The sequence below is a fragment of the Myotis myotis genome, unplaced genomic scaffold, assembly GCF_014108235.1.
Source record: "Myotis myotis isolate mMyoMyo1 unplaced genomic scaffold, mMyoMyo1.p scaffold_m19_p_16, whole genome shotgun sequence".
Classification (NCBI taxonomy): domain Eukaryota; kingdom Metazoa; phylum Chordata; class Mammalia; order Chiroptera; family Vespertilionidae; genus Myotis; species Myotis myotis.
In genome coordinates, this window is record NW_023416320.1 from 27,589 (window position 1) to 46,964 (window position 19,376).

Here is a 19,376-nt window from a genome sequence, read left to right on the forward strand (position 1 = left end):
CGGGTGGAGAGCAAGCGGGTGGCCCTGGGCACCTCCAGGCCCAACTACCTGGACCCGGACCAGCGTCGCCCGTGTGACCCAGCTCCGTCCGTGCCGTGGTCAGCCGGGTCCTTCCTGTGGTGGGGCCCACGAACCCGTGTGCGTCCTGGGCCTCCCACTCGGAGCCGCTACCTGGGGCGCAGCCCTCCCCGCCCGTGCACTGCCCGACCCGGCTCCCCGCAGGCGTGGGGGCCTCGGAGATCAAGACGCAGAGGGAGGAGTTCGCTGGGCTCGAAGGCCGCGAGGACTGAGTGGGCTCGCCCTGCCTCGCCGCCCTGCCTGCGCTTCACTGTTCAAGCAAAACGGGAATTTCTAGGGTGAAATGTCGTGTTTTCCTTAAACATGTTTTTATTGGTTTCAGAGAGGGAGAGGGAGAAACATCCACAATGAGAGAATCACTGATCGGCTGCCTCCTGCGCGCCCCCCATTGGGGATCGAGCCCACAACCCGGGCCTGTGCCCTGACGGGAATGGAACCGGGACCTCCCGGTTCAGAGGTCGACGGTGGCCGGGCGAGGCGCTGGCTGTCACACGGAAGGTCCCCGTCCCCCCAGCAGGTGCCTCCAGCTGCCGCTCAGGGTCTGCGGAGGGCGGGCTGCGCCTGTAGAGCCCACTGAGGGCTCGGCCTGTGGAGGACGCCCAGGGGGCGGGTCAGGCAACGCAGGGAAGGGGCTGACTGTGCCCAGGCCTGTGAGCCGCCTGCCCCGCCCCACGCTGGGCGGGAGCCCCTCGGACACTGCGCCTCCCAGAGCAGAGAGGAGGCTGCCCGAGCCGGTTCCCGGGGAGGCTCAGTGCCCACAGCCAGGCGTCCCTCCTCATGTTCCTGGGGCGGGAGGGGCACCCTGAGTGCCGGCGAGGCCCTCCCGGGATGGGCGTCGGCACGGAGCCGTCTCGGTGGACGGTCCCCCGGAAAAAGCCCGGCTGGGCGGCAGCGCCCGATGGCTACGACACCCAGGTGGGGCCACGGGAGGACCGGGACCGTCCCCTCTGTGGCCCGGGCCCCTGTCTGCCCACGGCCCTGGAGCTGCGAGGGCCGGAGGAGGCGCCCGACAGTCCTGCTGGGGACAGTTTCCTTCCAGTTCATAGGTCTGACCACGAAAGCCGAGCGCGCGCAGCCACGGAACCGGGGGCCTGGGCGGGAGGTGCTGCGGCGGAGGGGGCAGCTGCGGCTCTGGGTGGATGGGGGGCGTTACAGCCCGTCACACGGCGGCTCCGCTGGTGCGGGCGCCGTCCCCGCACACCAAGCCGCAGGTTCGGTCCGGTCGGCACACGCAAGAGCCAACCAAGGAAATAAGTAGAACAGCAAATCGATGTTTCTCTCTCTCAAGCCCATAAAATAACAAAACATGGAAACTGCTCATGCGCTGGCCTGTGGTCAGTGGTTAGAGCGTCGGCCCTCGAATCAAAGGGTCCTGGGTCCATCCCCGGTCGGGCACACGCCTGGGTCCTGGGTCCGCCCCTCCTCCCTTCCCGCTCTCTGCGACGGGACACATCCTCGGGCGACGATCAACAAGGCCGGGCCACGCGTCTCCGCAGCCGCTCCCCGCACAAAGTGGGCGCCCCTCCCTGACCCCGCCTCCGCCTCCGCGGGCAGCCCTGCCCCGGCCCACTCGACGGCCTTGGCTGAGGGGCCTCCTGAAGAGAGACCGTGAGCAGGACCCCAGGGGAGGCCGCTGGGGCTCAGCGGGACCCGGCCACGGCCACGGAGGCCCAGCCACGCCCTGCAGTCCGTGAGCGCCTCTCTGTCTAGCGCCCCGTCTTCGCTCCGCGCACATCCCTCTGCCGACTCCACCTTCGCGGTCCCGCTCAGGCTCCTCCCGGGGGCCCAGCCCCCGCGACCGGTGCTCCTGGCTGCCGGCGGCGCTGCCGACCTTCTGGGACCTCCTGGGCGTTACGGCGCCTGCGCGTCCTCTCACCTCTGACCAGTCCAGTCCCGAGTGCAGACGCTGCGCCCACCGACCAACTCAAAACAAGCAGAGCCCCGACCTGTGCGCCAGGAGGTCCGGGTTCGATTCCCGCTCAGGGCACAGGCCCGGGTTGTGGGCTGCACCCCGTGGGGCGATCAGGAGGCAGCCAATCCCTGATTCCCTCTCATCTTGATGTCCCGCCCTCTCCCTTCCTCTCTGACGTCATAAATACTTAAATAGCACAAGCGCCTGCCGGGCTGAGTGTGAATCCCCGAACCAGCAGGGACACGTGACCGCGGGGAGCTCACGGCTGCGGGGGGGGGGGGGGGGGGGGTTGGCGATGGGCGGTCAGAGGCCGATCAGCTTCGCTGCGTGAAAGTCCCCTCAGGAGGCACCGGGGCTGCGAAGACAAGTCTCAGTGGGAAGTGTCCCCGTCCGCTCCCGCCCCGCCCACGTGGCCCGTCACTCCCGGCTGTGGACCCGCTGGTGCTGGATGAGATGGAAGCTCAGGCGGAAGGCGCGCCCGCACTCTGCGCAACAGAACGGCTTCTCGCCCGTGTGCACCCGCTGGTGCCGGAAGAAGCCCGACAGGGCCCGGAAGGCGCGGCCGCACTCGCCGCAGGCGTAGGGCTTCTCGCCGGTGTGGATGCGCCGGTGCTCGCGGAGGAAGGAGCTGCGGCTGAAGGCGCGCCCGCACTCCTGGCAGGCGAAGGGCTTCTCGCCCGTGTGCACCCGCTGGTGCTGGATGAGGTTGGAGCTCTGGCTGAAGGCCTGGCCGCACTCCCTGCAGGCGTAGGGGCTCTCCCCGTGGTGAGTCCGCCGGTGCCGGGCGGCATTGGAACCGTGGACGAAGGCCTTCCCGCAGGCCCCGCACTCGTACAGCCGCTCCCCCGTGTGGATTCTCCGGTGCTTCTCGGCGTCCGACCTCTGGCTGAAGGTCCGGCCGCACTCGGCGCACTGGTAGGGCCTCTCTCCGGTGTGAACTCGCTGGTGCCGGATGAGGTTGAAGCTCTGGCTGAAGGCCTTGCCGCACTCCTTGCACACATAGGGCCGCTCCCCGCTGTGGACCCGCTGGTGCCGGACCACGTGCGAGCTGTGGATGAAGGCCTTCCCGCAGTCGCCACACGCGTAGGGCTTCTCCCCGCAGTGGATGCTCTGGTGTTTGACAGCGTCTGAGTAGCACCGGAAGCTCCGCTCACAGGCGCTGCAGGGGTAAGGCCGCCTGGTCCCCGAGCCCGAGTTCAGGGCACCACCTGACCCGGACACACCGTCCTCCTGGCCGCCCTGCCCTCCAGTTTTCTCAGAAACAGCTGGTCCCCGCGGGGCCTCCCTGGGCCCCTCTCCAGTGTCCGCATTCCCACAGCGGCCCGGGAGGTCCCAGGCCCGGGGAGGCCCCAGGCACAGGCCGGGCGCCCTCTCTCCGCGGTGCTCCCCTTCTCCCGAAGCTGCCTGCTCAGCAGCCTGGCCACCACCTGACGCCGGTGGCGGGGGAGCTGGAAGAGAGGGGCAGGAGGCACCACTTCAGACTGAGAAACAGCTAGTTAACTACTTACCTAGAGAGCTCCAGGTGGCCCTGGTGGCTACGGCAACGCCAGGAGCAACAGGACAGTCAGAGGGTCCCCGCCGCCGCCCTGCGTGGCTCCCGCCAGCTCTCCCTCCCGTCTGACTCCCAGGGATGGAGGAGGGACTGGGGGCGCGAGTCGGGCTCCTTCCCTGTGACTCCAGGAGCCGAGGGGACAGGCCCGGCGCCGCTGTGCCCGCTTCGCCATCGGCCGGACACGCTGGGCAGAGGTGCTGGGAGGCGCGGGACCCGGCCTGACAGCCCCTGTGCTGGTTCCACTCATCACTGTGACCCGGGACTCGGAGAGAGCACCGGCCCTCACCGCCCAGGCCTGCTCCCACGTCAGCACCAGCACCAGCCAGCAGCAGCCTGCGGGGCTAGGGAGCCGCTGTCCGGCCACAGTCCCCATGGCCAGTCAATGCGGTGCCCGTGGCTAGTTAGTGAGGCCCCGTGGCTAGTTAACCAGGCCCCATGGCTAGTTAACGAGGTGCCCATGGCTAGTTACCCAGGCCCCGCGGTCGGGCTCGGGGGCCCTGGCTCCTGAGATGCCCCCCCCGTCCAGGCCAGCCCCCCACTCCTCCGGGCCGGCTGCCCCTCACCTGCGCGCGTGTCCATCAGGCGGCCTCCCGCGTCCTGGAGACCAGGCCCGGCTCCCCGCCCGCAAACACTCGGGAGCGGGGACACCTGCTCGGGCCGAGGAAGGGGAGAAAGTGACGGCAGAGCGAGGGGCCCCCGGTCCCCGCCACTCGCCGACCCGCCAAGGCCTCGAGGCCACCGCGACTCCCGGCACCGGAGCCCTGGTCCATCCAGACGGGAACGGCGCCTCCACCGTCACCACGGACCTCGCGCTGCAGCCATTTCACAGGAAGAACGGAAGGCACCGCGGAGCCCCGGGGCGCAGCGACCTCTGGCGGCCGTCACTCCGGGGGCCGCGGCCGCAGCGCCGCCTCCCGCTTCCCCTCTTCGCAGCGGACGTGCGGCTCTTTCCCCGCGAGAACTCAGGACGGACACGCGGTCCTGCGCCCCGGCCTCGCGTCAGCCGTCCCCGACCCCGCCCGTCGCCACTCACCTGCAGTCCCCGCTGCCAGCCCGAAGCGCCTCAGCCCCTTCACCCGCGATGCAGACTCTTTGGCAACTCTCTAGGCTGCGGGAGGACTGTGCACTCGGCTGCCCGGGAGGCCGCACGCAGGCACTTCCTGCGACGCTCTAGGCCGCGGGAAGGAAAGAAAAAAAAAAAAAAAAAGCTCAGCTGCCATGGAGACCGCGCGCGAGCACTTCCGGCAACGCTCTAGGACGCCGAAGAATTGTGCTTTCCCCGGCTCTGGAGGCTACGGCGATGGTACTTGCGGCGACTCTCTAGACCGCCAGATGCCTGCGCTCAGCTGCCCTGGAGGCTGAAGCCCAGACACTTCCGGGGACGTTCTAGGCCGCCAGAGGCCGCGCTCGGCTGCCCTGGAGGCGGCAGCGCGACACTTCCGTCGACGCTCTAGGCTTACGGAGAACTGTGCATTTAGCGGTCGTAGAGGCCGTGGCGCGGGAACTTCCGGCGACGCTCTAGGCCGCCAGAGAAGTCTGCGCTCAGTTATCTGGGAGGCTGCTGGGCTGGCGGGCCACGCACCCAACGCTGGCCTCCCTTTCAGTTTTTTAAAAAAATATGTTTTTATTGATTTTAGAGAGAGACGAAAGGAGGCTAGAGAGACAGAAGTACCATTGATTGGCTACCTCCTGCAGGCCCCCTACTGGGGATAGGCAACCCGGGCATGTGCTCTGACGGGGAATGGAACCAGCGACCTCTTGGTTCATGGGTCGGTGCTCAGACTGAGCCACACGGCCGGCCAGCCACCCTTTGAGTCTTAAAGGCGGTTCCCTAGCTTGAGTGCAAGGCCCCTCCGTAGCTGTTGCCCAACCATCTTCATAGCAACCCCGCCCGCCCTCCCGCCACCGCGGGCCTCCGCACCCAGCCCTTCCCGAGGCAGCCCTCCGCCTCCCTCCTGGGCTCCCCGTCCGGCCAGGGCCGGGGTGAATGAGGAGCCGACGGCGCAGTGAGCACATGAAGGACGCGGCGCTAGTGGAGGGGGGACCCCGGAGAGGAGGGCAGACTCCTCCACACCCACCGCACCGCCTTGTTTGTAACAAGTCACACAAAACATGCAGACATTTAACAAGGGCGATCTAAGAGCAGAAATGGGTTCCCCCGCACCCCCCGTGGGGACCTGTGGTCTCCCCAGTGGCCCGGCCCACAGGCACTCAACCCGCACCCGGCGTCCGCCCGCTTCCCGGCTGCGTCCTCCACACCCGGCCAGGCCGGCTCTTCTCCCGCCGAGCAACCGGGAAGGCGCCCTGCTGGGCTCAGCCTGCCGCAGGAGCCGATGGAGAACCAACCAGGCAGCGGCTGGGGATGGATCCGGCCGGGAGAGCCTCAGGGCGGCCGGACGTGCGCCTGGCGCTGTCGGATGTGCTGGGGGCCTCCTGCCCCGCTCACTTGGGGGTCCCCTGGCTGACTGGTGTGAGCGGGAGAGAAGGGCCGCCAGACCGGCCGTGGTGCGGACATGGAGCCCGGCCCGGGTGCTGAGGCTGCAGGGTGACACCCCCCCACCCCCTCCCGTTACACACTGACCACCGCTGCCCGTGGGGAGGCCAGGCTGCACTGGGCGAGGGAGTGGGGGGAAGGCGGGCAGTCACAGTCCCCTCTCCAGGCCAAAGGGGCTGAACTCCAGGTCCTACAGACGGGACCGGACCAGGGCGGGGCGCTGAGGGCCCAGCATCCGCGCGGAGGTGAGGGGGTGCTCTGGTCCCTGAAGCTGATGTCAGAGAGCCTGGCCTCCAGGCCTCTCCCCTGGGCGGCCTCACGGGGTGCAGGTGGGGAAGCCCAAAGCACACGATGCCCCGTGCGGCCTGGGGAGGGGCCCCATGGACTGGGTCCCAGCAGGAGGCTCGGCTGGGAGTTGCAGTCGTGGGAGGGCCAGGCCCTCCTGAACGCCACGGGTGGGGGTGGGGGTGCCGCCCTCTCCAGGAGGAAGCGGCAGGGCAGGAGTGGGCGCGTGCTGTGGACACACCATCCCACCCAGAACTGGAAGGCTCGTGGCTACAAGGCGGACATAGCGACCCCTGCTCACAGGGAGCACCTGGGCCCCTTCCTGGGGGGGAGGGGACTGCGTCACCCAGGATGGGGGTGGGGGAGCTTCCCAGCCGCCCTCCCCGCACCCCGCGGTGTCTGCACCTGCGAACACGCCCTGAGGTGCCTGACCACCGCCGGGGTGGCTCCGGGTAAGTCATGACCCCTCCAGGCCTTGGTCCCGGGTGAGCTCAGACCCCCGGAGCCCAGGAGACTAAGCGCACTGTTAGGGCCCCAGTCACTCCTCCCGAGACAGGCCCTTTGGGCACAGGAAGCAGCCCCACGGCCTCGCCCAGGAGCAGCTCTGATTTCCCAATGAAAAGGAATTTATTCGGGACGCCCCGTGCGGTGCCAGCTGGGAAGGGAGCGAAGGCTGCAGCCCCTGCCCCCTCCCGCTCGAGGCCCAGCCCGGCGCTACTCGCGCGAGTGCACGCGCTGGTGCTGGATGAGCTGCGAGCTCTGGCCGAAGGCCTTGCCGCAGGCGCCGCAGGCGAAGGGCCGCTCGCCCGTGTGCGTCCGCAGGTGCCGGAAGAAGTGCGAGCGGCCGCGGAAGGCCTTGCCGCAGGCGCCGCACTCGTAGGGCTTCTCGCCCGTGTGGATGCGCTGGTGCTCGGTCAGCACGGAGCTCCAGACGAAGGCCTTGCCGCACTGGCCGCAGGCGTAGGGCCGCTCGCCCGTGTGCAGCCGCCGGTGCCGCGCCAGGTTGGAGCTCTGGCTGAAGGCCTGGCCGCACTCGCCGCACTCGTAGGGCTTCTCGCCGTTGTGCACGCGCAGGTGCTGCGTGAAGTGCGAGCTGTGGCTGAAGGCGCGGCCGCACTGGCCGCACTCGTAGGGCCGCTCGCCCGTGTGCAGGCGGCGGTGCTGGATGAAGCCGGACCAGCCGCGGAAGCGCTTGCCGCACTCGGGGCAGGCGTAGGGCCGCTCGCCCGTGTGGATGCGCTGGTGCTTCAGCAGGAGCGACTGGTACCTGAAGCTCTTGCCGCAGGCCTCGCACCGGTGCCGCCCCCCGCGGCCCGAGTCCCCCAGCTCCGGGCCGCCCTCGGTGCCCACGGCGCCCGGCGGCACGAGCGTCCTGCGGCCGGCGCCCCTCTTCTGGGAGCAGGACCTGGGCCCGGGCGGCTGGCCCGCCGGCTGCTCCAGGCCCGGCGCCTGCGCAAAGCTGTCCGCACACGGGGGTCTGCAGGGGAGGCCCCTCAACAGGGCCCTCAGCGCCCCGCCCTGGTCCGCCCCGTCTGCAGGGTCCGGCAGGGGAGACCCCGTCCGCAGGGGAGACCCCGTCCGCAGGGGAGACCTTAGCGCCTGCTCGGGCTCCGACTCCGAATCTGAAATGAGGAGCCGAGGGGTGGATGGCGCCCGTCCACGCACCCACCAGCCCATCCCCCTGGGCCGACTTTGCGGCTGGGGGGACCCAGCCGACAGGGGCGCTGCTCCCGAGGGCGCTGCCCAGACCCGCGGGAGGAGGACGCGGCGCCCCCTCCACGGAAGGAAGTGCCTGTCCTGAGTCTGAGCCGGCGCCAGGGCTCCTCCAGGGCCCAGCCCCTCCCCCTCACCGCTCTCCTTCCCGAACCGGACCTCAGCCCTGACACCAGCAGGACCTGGGAGGGGGCGGGGCGGGGCGCCGGGGGTGGCTTCTCAGGGGCAGAGGTGCGGGGACTGGGAGCGGAGGGCCCAGATCGGCGCAGCCCAGCCAGGTGCGGGGAGAAGGGCTGGGAACCGGCTTGATTCTGGGGACAAGGCGGGAGAGGGCGCCAGGGCCTCCCTGGTTGCCAGCAGGGGGCGGTGGTGCTGAGGAGCCCCAGTCCACAGGCAGGTGGCTCGGGCTCGGGTTGACTCGGGGCTGGGAAGCCTCGGGAGAGGGACGGCGTGGGGGAGGGGGGCAGCGGGGGTGCCTGGAGCTGAGGCTGCGGAGCCTGCCCGCGCTGGCGGGCAGCTTCCGCTCACTCACCTGGCCAGCAGGCGTCCCTGCCCGCCTGGACCTCCTCCACGTCTTGGACATGCAGGTCCACCAGATCCTTCTCGCACGGGGGCTGCGAGAGCACCTCAGGATCTGGGGGGACAGGGGGGCTGGGCTCATCTCCCCGCCTCTCCAGTCCAGGGCTCTCTCGGCAGCCTACAGGAAGCCACCGGCTCCTAGGTCATGACCCCCAACACACAGCACCCCTCCAGGACCTGCCCAGGGCGTGGGGGGCCCGGAGGCTCCTGCCAGCCCAGCCCAGGGTGTTGCTGGGAACTCAGGTTCCGTCCTGCATTGACCCTGGGTGCCCTCAGGCCCCAACCTTCCTCCTGTGTTCGTGCCCGAGAGGCCTGCCCCGGGCTTCTGACCCGCCCGGAGCCTGGCGCTCAGCACAGCCGCTGCTCCCGGACCTCAGCTTATGTGTGTCCTGGGCGAGGCCAGGCCTCCTGGGGACGTGGGGCATGGGCGGGCCTCTGAGCAGGAGCCGGGCCCAGGGGCACCAGGGGGCTTGGGCGTCCTTCCCGGCGACCTCCACACCCCGACAACTGAGAACCTGGGGGGGGCGGGGCTAGGCCCCTGGGCCCCGCCCACTCCAGCGGCCCAGAATTCTGGACACCATTTTCAAAGGCTGGGGAGGGAGATGCGGTGACTCGCTTCCATCTGAGACCCAGGCATTGAGGATGCTGTTCTTTTTGCCCCTGACACCCCTCCCAAAAGAAACAGTCCCGGGACACTGTCCCCAGGAACCACTGCTCACCACGTGGCCCCCCTCCCCCCTCAACCAACGCTGCCTGAGGGTGCAGGAGCCCAACGGGGACCTGAGGGTGCAGGAGCCCAACGGGGACCTGAGGGTGCAGGAGCCCCGCACACAGAAGGCTGCCTGGGTCCCGCCCACGGGGTCGCAGTGCCCGCAGGGTCAGGGTGGCTGTGCCCGCAGGGTCAGGGTGGCAGTGCCCGCGGGGTCGCAGTGCCCGCAGGGTCAGGGTGGCAGTGCCCGCGGGGTCAGGGTGGCAGTGCCCGCAGGGTCAGGGTGGCAGTGCCCGCAGGGTCAGGGTGGCAGTGCCGGGGGAGTACCGTGCCGGTGGCTGTGGAAGTGAGGCGGCGCCTCCTGGTGGTGGGTTCCAGGCGTCCCTGGTGGCCTGAGAGTGACAGGGGGCGGGATGCGAGGGGGCTCCTGCCTGTCCCCCGGGGCTGCCATCTCCCGGCAGATGGAGGTGTGACGCCTGGACCTGGGGAATGAAGAGCATGGCAGGGCGAGGGGCGCGGGGATGCACTGGGGGGGCGGGGGGGACACCAGCCGCCCATCGGCCACAGGGGAGCTGGGAGGGAGACCAGGCGGCCAGAGCCAGTGCGTGCGGCCTGGCTGCCCCGCGTCCTCAGCACAGCCGACCTGCAGACGCCGAACCGAAAAACTGTCCCCCAAACGGCCGGGGGTCCCCCCCCCCAGCAGAGAAGCCTCCCGCACCGCCTGGGGGCGCTGGGGAGGGGGGGGCAAACAGCCTTGTCCCCTGGAGCCTGAACGCTCTAGGCGGCATCTTACTGAGACTTTCCCCCCAAAGCCCCTCCGACCGCGGCCCGGAGGCTGCAGGCGGTCCTGCCCGCCCTGCCCCGGGCGCTCGGCCTCTTCTCGGGTCAAAGACACTGTTTCACCTGCTGAGCAAGGCCCGGCGACGGAGGGGGGTCCTCACGGGGGGCGGACGGGAGGGCAGTCTGCGCGCTCCGCCAGCGGCGGCCCCGGGAGGCGGGAGGCCCCACCTTCGGGGTCAGCCTCCGGCAGCCTCATCCCTAACCACGGGAGGGTCGCGGGCAGCCAGGTGGGTGGACACAAGGGGGGCTGCAGCCACGAGATCGGGGTGCAGGTCCTCAACCCCCAGGTCCCTGAAGTGCCCGTAGGTCCTGCGGCTCCTCCGGGGAGGAGCAGGCTCAGCCCACACCTGGCTGCCACGCGGGACGCGCGGGGACACGGGCAGTGAGCGCAGGGTCCCCGCCGCCGGCCCAGGAGCCACCTTCCTGCGCCCCCTCTTCCCAGCGCGGAGCCTGTGCTGGGGGGGCGGGGGTGGGGTGGGGGGCGACTGGGGGGCGTTGCCTGCAGAGCAGCCTGCCCAGCCGCGTCAGGTCCTCGCACTCGCTGGCCGCGGACCTCGGACCGGGGACTTCTCAGCCTCAGTTTACCGTCTGCAAAGTGGGCCTGACGGTTCCCGTCCCTCGGGGTCCGGGCGCGTGGGGCGGCGCCCGCAGACAGACACGGCGGTCGCCAGGGGCCAGTGCGCCGCCACCCGGCGGAGGCCTCCTCTCCGCTCTGGGGCGACCAGCCGCACCCCCCGAGGCTGGGGTCAAGGTCACGCGGCGTCGGCGGCGGCGGCCACCCGTCCCCGCTCCCCTCAGGTGCCCACTCACCTTCCAGCCGGAGGCGGCCGCCGCGCCAGAGCAGACCGGAAGTGATCCCGCCCCCCGCCCCGGCCGCTCGCACTTCCGGCCGCTCTGGGCGCCTGGAGGACTGCCGCCTCGGTGGCCCCATGGCCCCCAAGGCTTGTGATGGAAGCTCACACGTAACTTGTTTCGGACTGTGTTGTTCCTGAGAGTGGACAAGGGCGGCGGGCCTGACCCTCACCAGTTTCCCTTCTCTGCTATCCCTCCTCTCCTTGCCCGGCCACCCTGTCGCCCTGGGGGGGGACAGGACTGGGGGTTCTGGTTACTCCTTGCGGAGACTTAGCCAATCGCAGGGTTCCCCCCACCCCCGCCCCATGTTCGGGGTCGCCCTGTCCTTGGACTCTGCCAGGCTTCTCCGCCTGAATGGCATCTCATCAAACAAGCGCTCAGGTTTCTGCGGACAGCTCCCCTGACCTCCTCCGGGTTGCCCTGTGGGATCCCAGCAGCTTCCCTGCCCCCACCCATTAGTGTGACAACAGCAAACATTCCTAGACATTGTCCGATCCCTTCTGGGAGGCAGACTCGCCTCTCCTGCTCTCAGGCAGGCAGAGTGAGGAAGGGTGTGACCTGAAGCGGGGAGCCCCAGGTCCTGGGAGGCTGGCCTGGTGCCTCCCAGACACCCCCATGGGTGATGACTGCACGTTTCCCAGGTGGGAGGGCCACAAAGGTGGTGCCTGCAGAGGAACTCGGTATCTTGTCACTGCAGGGGTCACTCCAGTTAGCAAATTCCTGTTCCGATGTATGTGCTCTCTTAGGGGTTTGGTTAACGTGAGGCTGCCCCCCAAGACACCCACAGAAGGCAGCAACCAGATGGGTCTCTGGCCGTGCTGGCCCAGGCCAGCTTCTCTGGGGGAGGCAGTGGCGCCTCCCTGGGGAATCCCATCTGCACCCCCAAGCTGCTGAGGTCAACAGACACAGGGAAGGGGTCAGGACAGATGTTTATTTCGGGAGAAAACGGGCGCCAACAGCCCAGGACAGGAGGCATCGGGCCGAGCGCAGGGCAGTGGAGTAACCAGGAGCCAGTGTGGCACCGTCTGCTGGGAGACCAGCTGGGCGCCAGGCCAGGCGACCACGGGAAGCAGAGAAGCCCTCCGAGGGTGTGAAGGGGCCACTCTGACGAGTTACTGAGTCAACAGTGGGAAGCACCAGACTGGTGTCCGCACCACCACAGCCCAAGGCCACCAGTGTGCGAGCGCTGACGGCCACGGCCACTGAGCCCGGGGTCCGTGGGCACGGACCTCTCCCCAGGGGACGGAAGGAGAGGCCGATGCACCGAGTGCACAAGCCGACGAGGAAACGGACACCAAGAGGCACAGACACAGGGAACAGAGAACCAGGATGGCGTGTGGGTAAGGCTGCAGGGACACCGGGCACACGTGGAGCCGCGCGTGGAACCCACACAGGCACCCCCAGTGCCAAGACCCAGGCCTGCACTGGAGCTGAGGCTCCCTGGGTGCTTGCCCGGAGGGACAGTGACTTCAGGCCTCAGAAACCAGGCCTGCAGGGTCCGCAGGGGAGTTTGGGCAGCAGCACCAGCCCCGCCCCCCTGGCCAACCTGGATCCTGATGGGACCCTGGTCAAAGGCCACCCTGCAGTTCACCCAGCAGGTGGCTGGGGCCCGTGTGGCAGGTGCAGCTGGACCACAGATGCCGTCAGCATCCGGGACCCCAGCCCGGGGCCCGGCAGGAAGCACCCATGTGGCAACTCAGGCCCGAGGAGCTGTGCCCCACGTGGCCCGTCTGGGTAAGCCAGGAAGCTTATCTGGGACGATGGCCGGCCGGGAGGACACACAGGGGGGCCAGTTCCCGGGGACAGGGGCTGAGTGTAAGGGCTGGTAGCCCGAGGATGGTCACCGCAGCCAGCCGAGGCACTGCTCTCAGGCTCGGGGCCACCGGCCTCCTGCGGCTGCGTGGGCACGGGCTCAGGACCCGCCGGCCAAGAGCCTGCAGACCAACGACCTCGAAGGAGCAGGTGCGCGGCCACAGCCAGAGTGGACACCACAGCGGGGCGGCGGCGGGAGGTGCTGAGCGTACAGCTCCGCTCAGAGCTTCTTCCTGGGGTGCCGCTTCCGGTGGCGAATGAGGCAGGAGCTGTAGACGAAGGTTTTCCCGCATTCCTTGCACTCGTAGGGCTTCTCTCCAGTGTGAGTTTTCTGATGTTTTAGGAGATTCGAGCCGCAGTTGAAGGCCTTCCCGCACTCGCCGCACGTGAAGGGCTTCTCCCCGGTGTGGACCCGCCGGTGCTTGGTGACGTCGGAGCTGTGGCGGAAGGCCTTCCCGCACTGGCCGCAGCGGAAGGGCTTCTCGCCGGTGTGGACGCGCCGGTGGCGGGTGAGGTCCGTCTTGTGCTTGAAGACGCGTCCGCACTCCCCGCACTCGCAGGGCTTCTTCCTCTGAAAAGGGACGAACATGGGAACCCCCGCAACGTCATCTTTAAAGGAAGCATCGAAGGCGTCAAAGATGTGGGCCTCGTCCTCGGGGCTCCGGCCGGGCTCCCGCCTATGCTTCTCGGCCAGATCGGCTCTCCTGGGGGGCCCCCACCCCGCGGACGCCGGCTCGTCCTTGGCAGCGCCCCGCTCCGGGTCTTCCTCCTCCCGCCCGCCCATGGGCTTCTCCATCTCTTGCTCCCGGGGCGGAGGGACCGCGGAAGCGCCGGTGAGGCGGGTGCAGCCCTCCAGCTCACCAAGGCCTTTCTCTGGAACCTTCCTCTGCAGGCCCTGCCTTAGGCACACGCTGCCCTCTTCCCGACCGGCAATGAGAGCTCCAGCCGCAGCCCTGCAACAAGGACAAGGACGGGCACCGCCCCGGGGCTGAGCACCATGAAGACGCAGCTCTCCCCGCACCCAGGGCTGAGGGCGAGGGCCCTGAGGACGCCCCTTCCCGCCCCTGCTCATGCACAGCCACCTGACCACCTAACAGCATTTCAAGGGGACACGACCAGACACTGGACCCAGAACCCTGCACTCACCCTGGCCGGTTCCCTCATCGCTGTAGACAGCAGGGCGTCTGCTCAGCTGCTAACCAAGGAACCTTCTGCAGGAGGCGGGTCCCACACCTGTCAGGGGCCCAGCCGGGCACCATGGGCCATGCCTACTCTGCGGACCCCACGCTGGAGTTCCTGGGTCCTCTCCGCTTCCTGTATCCAGGACCAGAGGACGTGCCTTTGGAGCCACAGGGGGAAGGAGCCAGGAGCCCCTCCCGGAAGGCACCGCCCACCCCCTCAGCCTGGATTCTCAGCTGCGTGGACCTAGGGTGGCCTCCCTGGTGGCTGCCCCTGCCCCAGGCCTGCCCCAGCCCTCCCCTCCCCCGAGATCCATGCCACACAGCAGCCAGCGCCCAACCCCCCGGGCTTCCCTCACTCACACCCCACTCCTGCCCGCTCTGGACCTGGCCCACCTCATGGCCGACCCCTCACTCCCTCCATCCATCCACCCTCTTTAGGTCCCCAAGCATGCCCAGTCCTTCCTGTCCCGGTGCCTGGCAGCTTCCGGAAACAGGCCCTGAGAGCGGGCACTGGTGGGCTGGAGGGCCCTTCTCAGAGCGGCGTCCCTGCACCCACTCGCTGCTCCCTGCGCAGCTCCTCTTCCTGGCAGCATGTCACCTGAGCTAACTCACCCCTGGAGGCCAGCCCAGGGTCTCACTTGCATCGTCTGAAAACCCAGTACTGCTGCTCCCTAATTCCATCTAAGAGCATCCCAGTTCCACACGTTCAAACAGGACCCGGCTGTCCCAGCGACAGGCCAGGAGCTTGTTGTCCCCCCCCCCCCCCCCCCCTCGTGGGTCAGTGGTTGAGCATCGAACTATGAACCAGGAGGTCTGCGTTCCATTCCCAGCTGGGGGCACATGCCTGGATTGTAGGTTCAATCCCCAGTAGGGGGCGTGCAGGAGGCAACTGATCAATGATTTTCTCTCATCATTGATGTTTCTAGCTCTCTTCCTCTCCCTTCCTCTCTGAAAATAAAACTTAAAAAAAAAAAAAAAAACGTAAAAAAGAAAAAAGCTCCTCATCTGTCTGTCCCGATCGCCCCGCTGTGCCCACCGACGGATCCCAGCATCGGGCCTTCACACTCCAGCTCTGTGAGCGCCTGAGGGTAACTACCCAAGACCTGGAGGCAGCACTGTCCTCGGGCCCCGCAGCGCGGCTCCGGTCCTCAATCCACCGCTGCCGCGGGCGCCTGGTGGCTGTGGGGTCACCCTGCCTGCGAGGGGCCCATCACCCTGGCAGCGGTCTCACCCGAAACGGTGGTCTAGGAGACAATATTCCAAGTTGCAAATGTTCGAAGGTATAAGTACTTTGAATTCTCTGTTAGCTCAAAAGCGGATGCCTGGGCCTCCCCCTTCTCTAGCGCGGACACAGTGCGTACAGGGACCACATGGCTTTCCCAGCGTGGCACGGCCTGAGCATCTGGCTTCTTCCAGAGGAGAAGTGTGGATACACCTGCCTCCAACTCCGGCCGGTCGCTCAGGGGGCCCCAGGGGGGAGCCAGCGCTGGGGGTGGAGGGCGGTGGTCTGGGCTCCGGGGAGCGAGCAGAGAGAAGGGGGCGTCTCCGCTGGGCAGGGAGGAGGAGCTCAGCCCCACTCCACCAGCTGCAGTTCAAGGCTGGGGCCTCGATTTGGTGAAAATCAAGACCCAACAGGAAAGCGCCATCGCCCTGGGCGGCCTCCAGGGCGGGTGCAAACTCACCTCGGCTCCCGTCCATGCCCCTCGGTCCTTCCGGGTCCGGAGCCCCCACACCTGCTGCCGGAGGCCTGCGTGGGGCTCCTGTGCGTGGCAAGCGTGGCTCCCCCCGCGGGATTCTGGCCGCTCTGCACACGGAAGCGGCCGTGTCCCTGTGGGGCGCGGGGGGCGGGCAGGGTCGTGTCCTTCTCATCCCCGAGCCCCGAGTTCCCGGTCTAGAGCGGGCGCTGCTCGGTGCTCAGGACACCGCCCGCCCGGCTCCGGGCTCCGGCTGGCAGGCGCCCCACGCAGAGATGGGCTTCCTCCCGTCTCCTCCACGCGCGGCGCACCAAGCGGAGACGATCAGGCTGCAGACAGGGGGCCGCCGGGGGACGGTTGGGCGAGGCGCGGGCACCCGCTGTGCAGCTTCGGGGTCGCCGTGCTGCTCCCGGGACCGCGCCCCTCGGAGCCCCGCCCCCGCTGCAGGGCCCGGGGTCTCAGCGAGAGACAGCGCCCCAGCGGCTGTGAGGTCCCGGGGCGAACGGGCCCCGCGTGGGGCCCCGGCTGCAGCGACCGTGCCGAGGCCGACGCGGGAGGGATCCGCGCGGAGCTGGTCCTCGCGCAGCGTCGCCCTCCGCCCGCGGCGCCGGGAGCCCAGGCGGGGAGGCCCGTGTCCGGGGCCCACAGTCCCTCGGAGGGACCCGGGAGCCCCGGGCTGAAGGCGGGGCGGGGAAGGCGGGCCCCCTCGCCGATCCCGGCCGCAGACCCACGGCCCAGAGACAGCCTCGGGCAGCCCAGCCCCGCCGCCGGGCCGCGGCGCCTGCCGGAAGCGCCCGCCGCCGGGCCCGCCCCTTCCGGTGCCGCTCTAGGAGGGAGGCGCCCGGCCTCTCTGTGGTGCGTCGCGGAGGACTCCGCCCCCCCGCCGGCTCCTCCCACTGCCGTCGGGGCCGCTGGTCCCTCACTCGCCCCCGAGCACCCCCCCCCCCGCTTGCACCCCTGCAGCGCCCGCGCTCACCCCCCGCCCCCTCCTTCACTGTGTCCCCTCACTCCCTCGCGCACTCCATCACTCGCCCCTGCACCCCGCTCATCTCGGGCAGGAAGAATGGGCGGTGATTAAGAGGGGGGACCACGCGTGAAGCCTTTTCTCACGTTGCTCCAACCCTCTCCTCATTTCCCCGCCCCCGCCCGCCTCTCCCCATCCCCCATTCTCCGAGGCCGGGGACCCAGCCCTGGTCCAGGGGCGCGCTCCTCCGGGCGGCGCCTCCCTGCGTCAGCTGGGTGCTGAGCCGCCCCCGGTGGGACCCGCCCTGAGTCGGGGGTCCTGCCATGTGCACAGGCCTGCGGTCACCCCTCTGCTCCGGGGAGTCCTGCTGGCCGTGGGGCGCCGACCTGTCCTGTCCCTGCAGCCCCCGCTGTCGGATCGCGGGGGTGGGGGTGGGGGGGTGAGGGGGGGCAGTGATGGCAGTCTCCGTCCTCAGGAAGGTCCCGCTTTGGGTGACCCTGCCTCCTGCTCACCCCCTTCTCAAGGTCGAGAACAAGGACAGGAAATGCGCTGCGGCCACCTGCGTCCTGTGCTGGCCGAAGCCAAGACTGGGTGGGGTGGGTCAGCGAAAATGGCAGGTGCCCCACAGGACAAAACGGATCTGAGTGGGGGGAGGAAGGGGACCCAGAGTCTTTGGGGAGGATGGGAGGGGTCTCTAAGGAGGATCTGCAGGGCGTGCGGGCCCAGATAAGAAGGGAACACAGTGTCCCCCGGAGCTGGCTCCCACGGCCAGGGCTGGGTGGGGGACTCAGGACCCTGCCGTGGCTCCAGGGGCTGGTTTTGGGGGCGGGGGGTGAGGCAGGGAAGGGGCGCTTCAGCCCAAAGGCTCTGTCGATAGCGGGCACTGCCCTCCTCAGTAGGGGCGAGTGGAGGGATCGCTGAAGGGAGCAGGGCCAGCGGGCTGACCCAGTGCCGGGAAGAGGGACAGAACGGACGCCCCACGGGCGCCAGCCCCAGGGTCACAGCCAGGAAATGAGGCCGGTCCGCATCTCCGTCCTGGGCCCCGACAGGCCCCTTTATTGCCGCGAGGGCCCCTGGGTCCCTGAGTCACTGAGGGAAAATGAGAAGCTCCAACAGCATCAGAGTTGCGGGCAGAGCCCTAACCCATGGCCACGCGGCTCCGGAAGCTTCCAGCATCAGCCCCCCGGGCCAAGCGCCTTCAGGCCAGCTGAGGGGCGGTTCCGGAAGGTGCCAAACTCGAACCCGGGACCCCTCAGTCCACAGGCCGACGCTCTATCGGCTGAGCCAAACCGGCCAGGGCTCATGAGGTTTTTGATCCTAAGGGACTCCCTCCCGGTCAATGTGCTGACGGGTGGCAGGGAAGCCGCCTGGGAGGGGAGGGGGTCGCCTGGCGTGTGCGCTGGAGAGCGTGGCCTAACATCTGAGCCAGGGAGCGTGACCCCTGCCGAGCCCGTCTGCTGCACCTGAACAGGGGCTGTGAGTGTCCATAAGTGTGTGCACACCTATGGGGGTGTGCGCGAGTGTGACCATGCAAGGGAGAGAGAAACCCAAGATAACTGGCTTCTGCACCCAGTCTCCCCCCCTCTGGGCTGGTACACCAGCTCCCGGTCGTCAGCGATGGGGCTCCCTCCATGCTGCCCTGTCAGTGTCAGAGCTGCCTCATGGCACAAGGTGGATGCCGAGCTCCAGCCCTCACTCCTGCGGCAGGAGCGGGGAGGGGAAGGGGCCCGCCACCTTCCAGCGAGGGGGCATGAGGACTCTGGGCTTCCCAACCCAGGGATGTTGAGCTGGTGGGGATTTGGGCGTCCTCTACGCTGCTTGTTGCATAACTGCTCTGATGGGGAAACTGAGGCCCAGGTCAGGCCTCCTCCCCCACAACTCAGGGCTGGTGAAAGCCGAGTTTGGTGCGGTCAAGAAGGCCAAGCACACCCGGCAGGCATGGCTCAGGGGTTGAGCGTCGACCTGTGAACCAGGAGGTCAGGGTTCGAGTCCCGGTCAGGGCACAGGCCCGGGTTGCAGGCTCGATCCCCAGTGGGGGGCGTGCAGGAGGCAGCCGATCAATGATTCTCTCATCATTGCTGTTTTTATCCCTCTTCCTGCTCCCTTCCTCTCTGACATGAATTTTAAAAAATTTTTTAAAGAAAGCCAAGCGTGTAGCAGCCAGCACACAGCTCAGCACAGCCAGTGCAGACACGGGGAGCCCACAGGGCCAGGGACAGGGCCACCCTTGGCCCAGGCAGGCTGGGCGCTCCTCCCCACACCCTCCCCCTGCCCTCCCCCTGCCCTCCCCCTGCCCGCTCCTCTGCTCAGGAGGCCACGGACCTACTCCGCCTCTCCACCAGCTCCTCCCACCTCCTCCCACTCCCCTCAACCTGCACCCACTGGGCTGAGGGGGTGGGGAAAGTCCTGCCTTGGCTCACCCCTGCCTCCCCTTTTCTCCTCTCCAGCCCTGTCATTACTCTTGCTCCCCCCCCCCCCCCCCGCCCAGGCTCTGCACCCTCCCCTCCCCCCTCCCCCCTCCCCCCTCCCCCCCTCCCCCCTCTCCCCCCCTCCCCCCGCCCAGAGGAATGGGAGGCAGATGAGCGGATGGAGGCAGGAAGCCAGGGGGAGAGAGGTGGACTTCCCCAGGCACATAGCCAGTGGCTGAGGCCTGGTCAGCCCTCCATGTACAGCAGAGGGAGAGGAGGGCAGATGGGGAAACTGAGGCAGTG

At 68.8% G+C, this 19,376-nt stretch overlaps 3 protein-coding genes across 6 annotated transcripts; all 3 read right to left on the reverse strand.

Annotated features, from left to right (window-relative positions):
- Positions 1–369: 369 nt before the first annotated feature.
- ZNF696 (zinc finger protein 696) lies at positions 370–5,390 on the reverse strand. Of its 2 annotated transcripts, XM_036337569.1 has the most exons (3): positions 4,576–5,390; positions 4,106–4,190; positions 370–3,438 (listed from the first exon to the last, which is right to left on the reverse strand). In XM_036337569.1, the coding sequence occupies exons 2-3, from the start codon at positions 4,119–4,121 to the stop codon at positions 2,408–2,410; spliced, it is 1,047 nt and encodes a 348-aa protein (XP_036193462.1). In that variant the 5' UTR covers positions 4,122–4,190; positions 4,576–5,390; the 3' UTR covers positions 370–2,407. The 2 variants fall into 2 exon arrangements, with proteins under 2 accessions (XP_036193462.1, XP_036193460.1); XM_036337567.1 differs by having other exon boundaries at positions 4,106–5,390.
- Positions 5,391–6,929: 1,539 nt separating this feature from the next.
- GLI4 (GLI family zinc finger 4) lies at positions 6,930–11,024 on the reverse strand. 3 transcript variants are annotated; one of them, XM_036337842.1, is made up of 4 exons: positions 10,973–11,024; positions 9,650–9,804; positions 8,567–8,668; positions 6,930–7,943 (listed from the first exon to the last, which is right to left on the reverse strand). In XM_036337842.1, exons 2-4 carry the CDS (start codon positions 9,771–9,773, stop codon positions 7,036–7,038), a joined length of 1,134 nt encoding a protein of 377 aa, XP_036193735.1. In that variant the 5' UTR covers positions 9,774–9,804; positions 10,973–11,024; the 3' UTR covers positions 6,930–7,035. The 3 variants fall into 3 exon arrangements, with proteins under 3 accessions (XP_036193735.1, XP_036193736.1, XP_036193737.1); XM_036337843.1 differs by lacking the exon at positions 10,973–11,024 and adding an exon at positions 10,748–10,962; XM_036337844.1 differs by lacking the exon at positions 10,973–11,024 and adding an exon at positions 10,226–10,598.
- Positions 11,025–11,924: 900 nt separating this feature from the next.
- ZFP41 (ZFP41 zinc finger protein) lies at positions 11,925–15,821 on the reverse strand. Its single transcript, XM_036337570.1, has 3 exons — positions 15,690–15,821; positions 13,688–13,779; positions 11,925–13,435 (listed from the first exon to the last, which is right to left on the reverse strand). Exon 3 carries the CDS (start codon positions 13,413–13,415, stop codon positions 13,047–13,049), a length of 369 nt encoding a protein of 122 aa, XP_036193463.1. The 5' UTR covers positions 13,416–13,435; positions 13,688–13,779; positions 15,690–15,821; the 3' UTR covers positions 11,925–13,046.
- Positions 15,822–19,376: the final 3,555 nt, after the last annotated feature.

Bases quoted from the DNA above. Each gene is read 5' to 3' on its own strand.
- ZFP41 (XM_036337570.1), bottom strand. From the start codon at position 13,415: ATGTTCGTCCCTTTTCAGAGGAAGAAGCCCTGCGAGTGCGGGGAGTGC.
- GLI4 (XM_036337842.1), bottom strand. From the start codon at position 9,773: ATGGCAGCCCCGGGGGACAGGCAGGAGCCCCCTCGCATCCCGCCCCCT. The intron at 8,669-9,649 runs GTACTCCCCCGG...CTGTCCCCCCAG, and splicing joins CTTCCACAGCCACCGGCACG to ATCCTGAGGTGCTCTCGCAG. The intron at 7,944-8,566 runs GTGAGTGAGCGG...TCCTCATTTCAG, and splicing joins CAGGGACGCCTGCTGGCCAG to ATTCGGAGTCGGAGCCCGAG.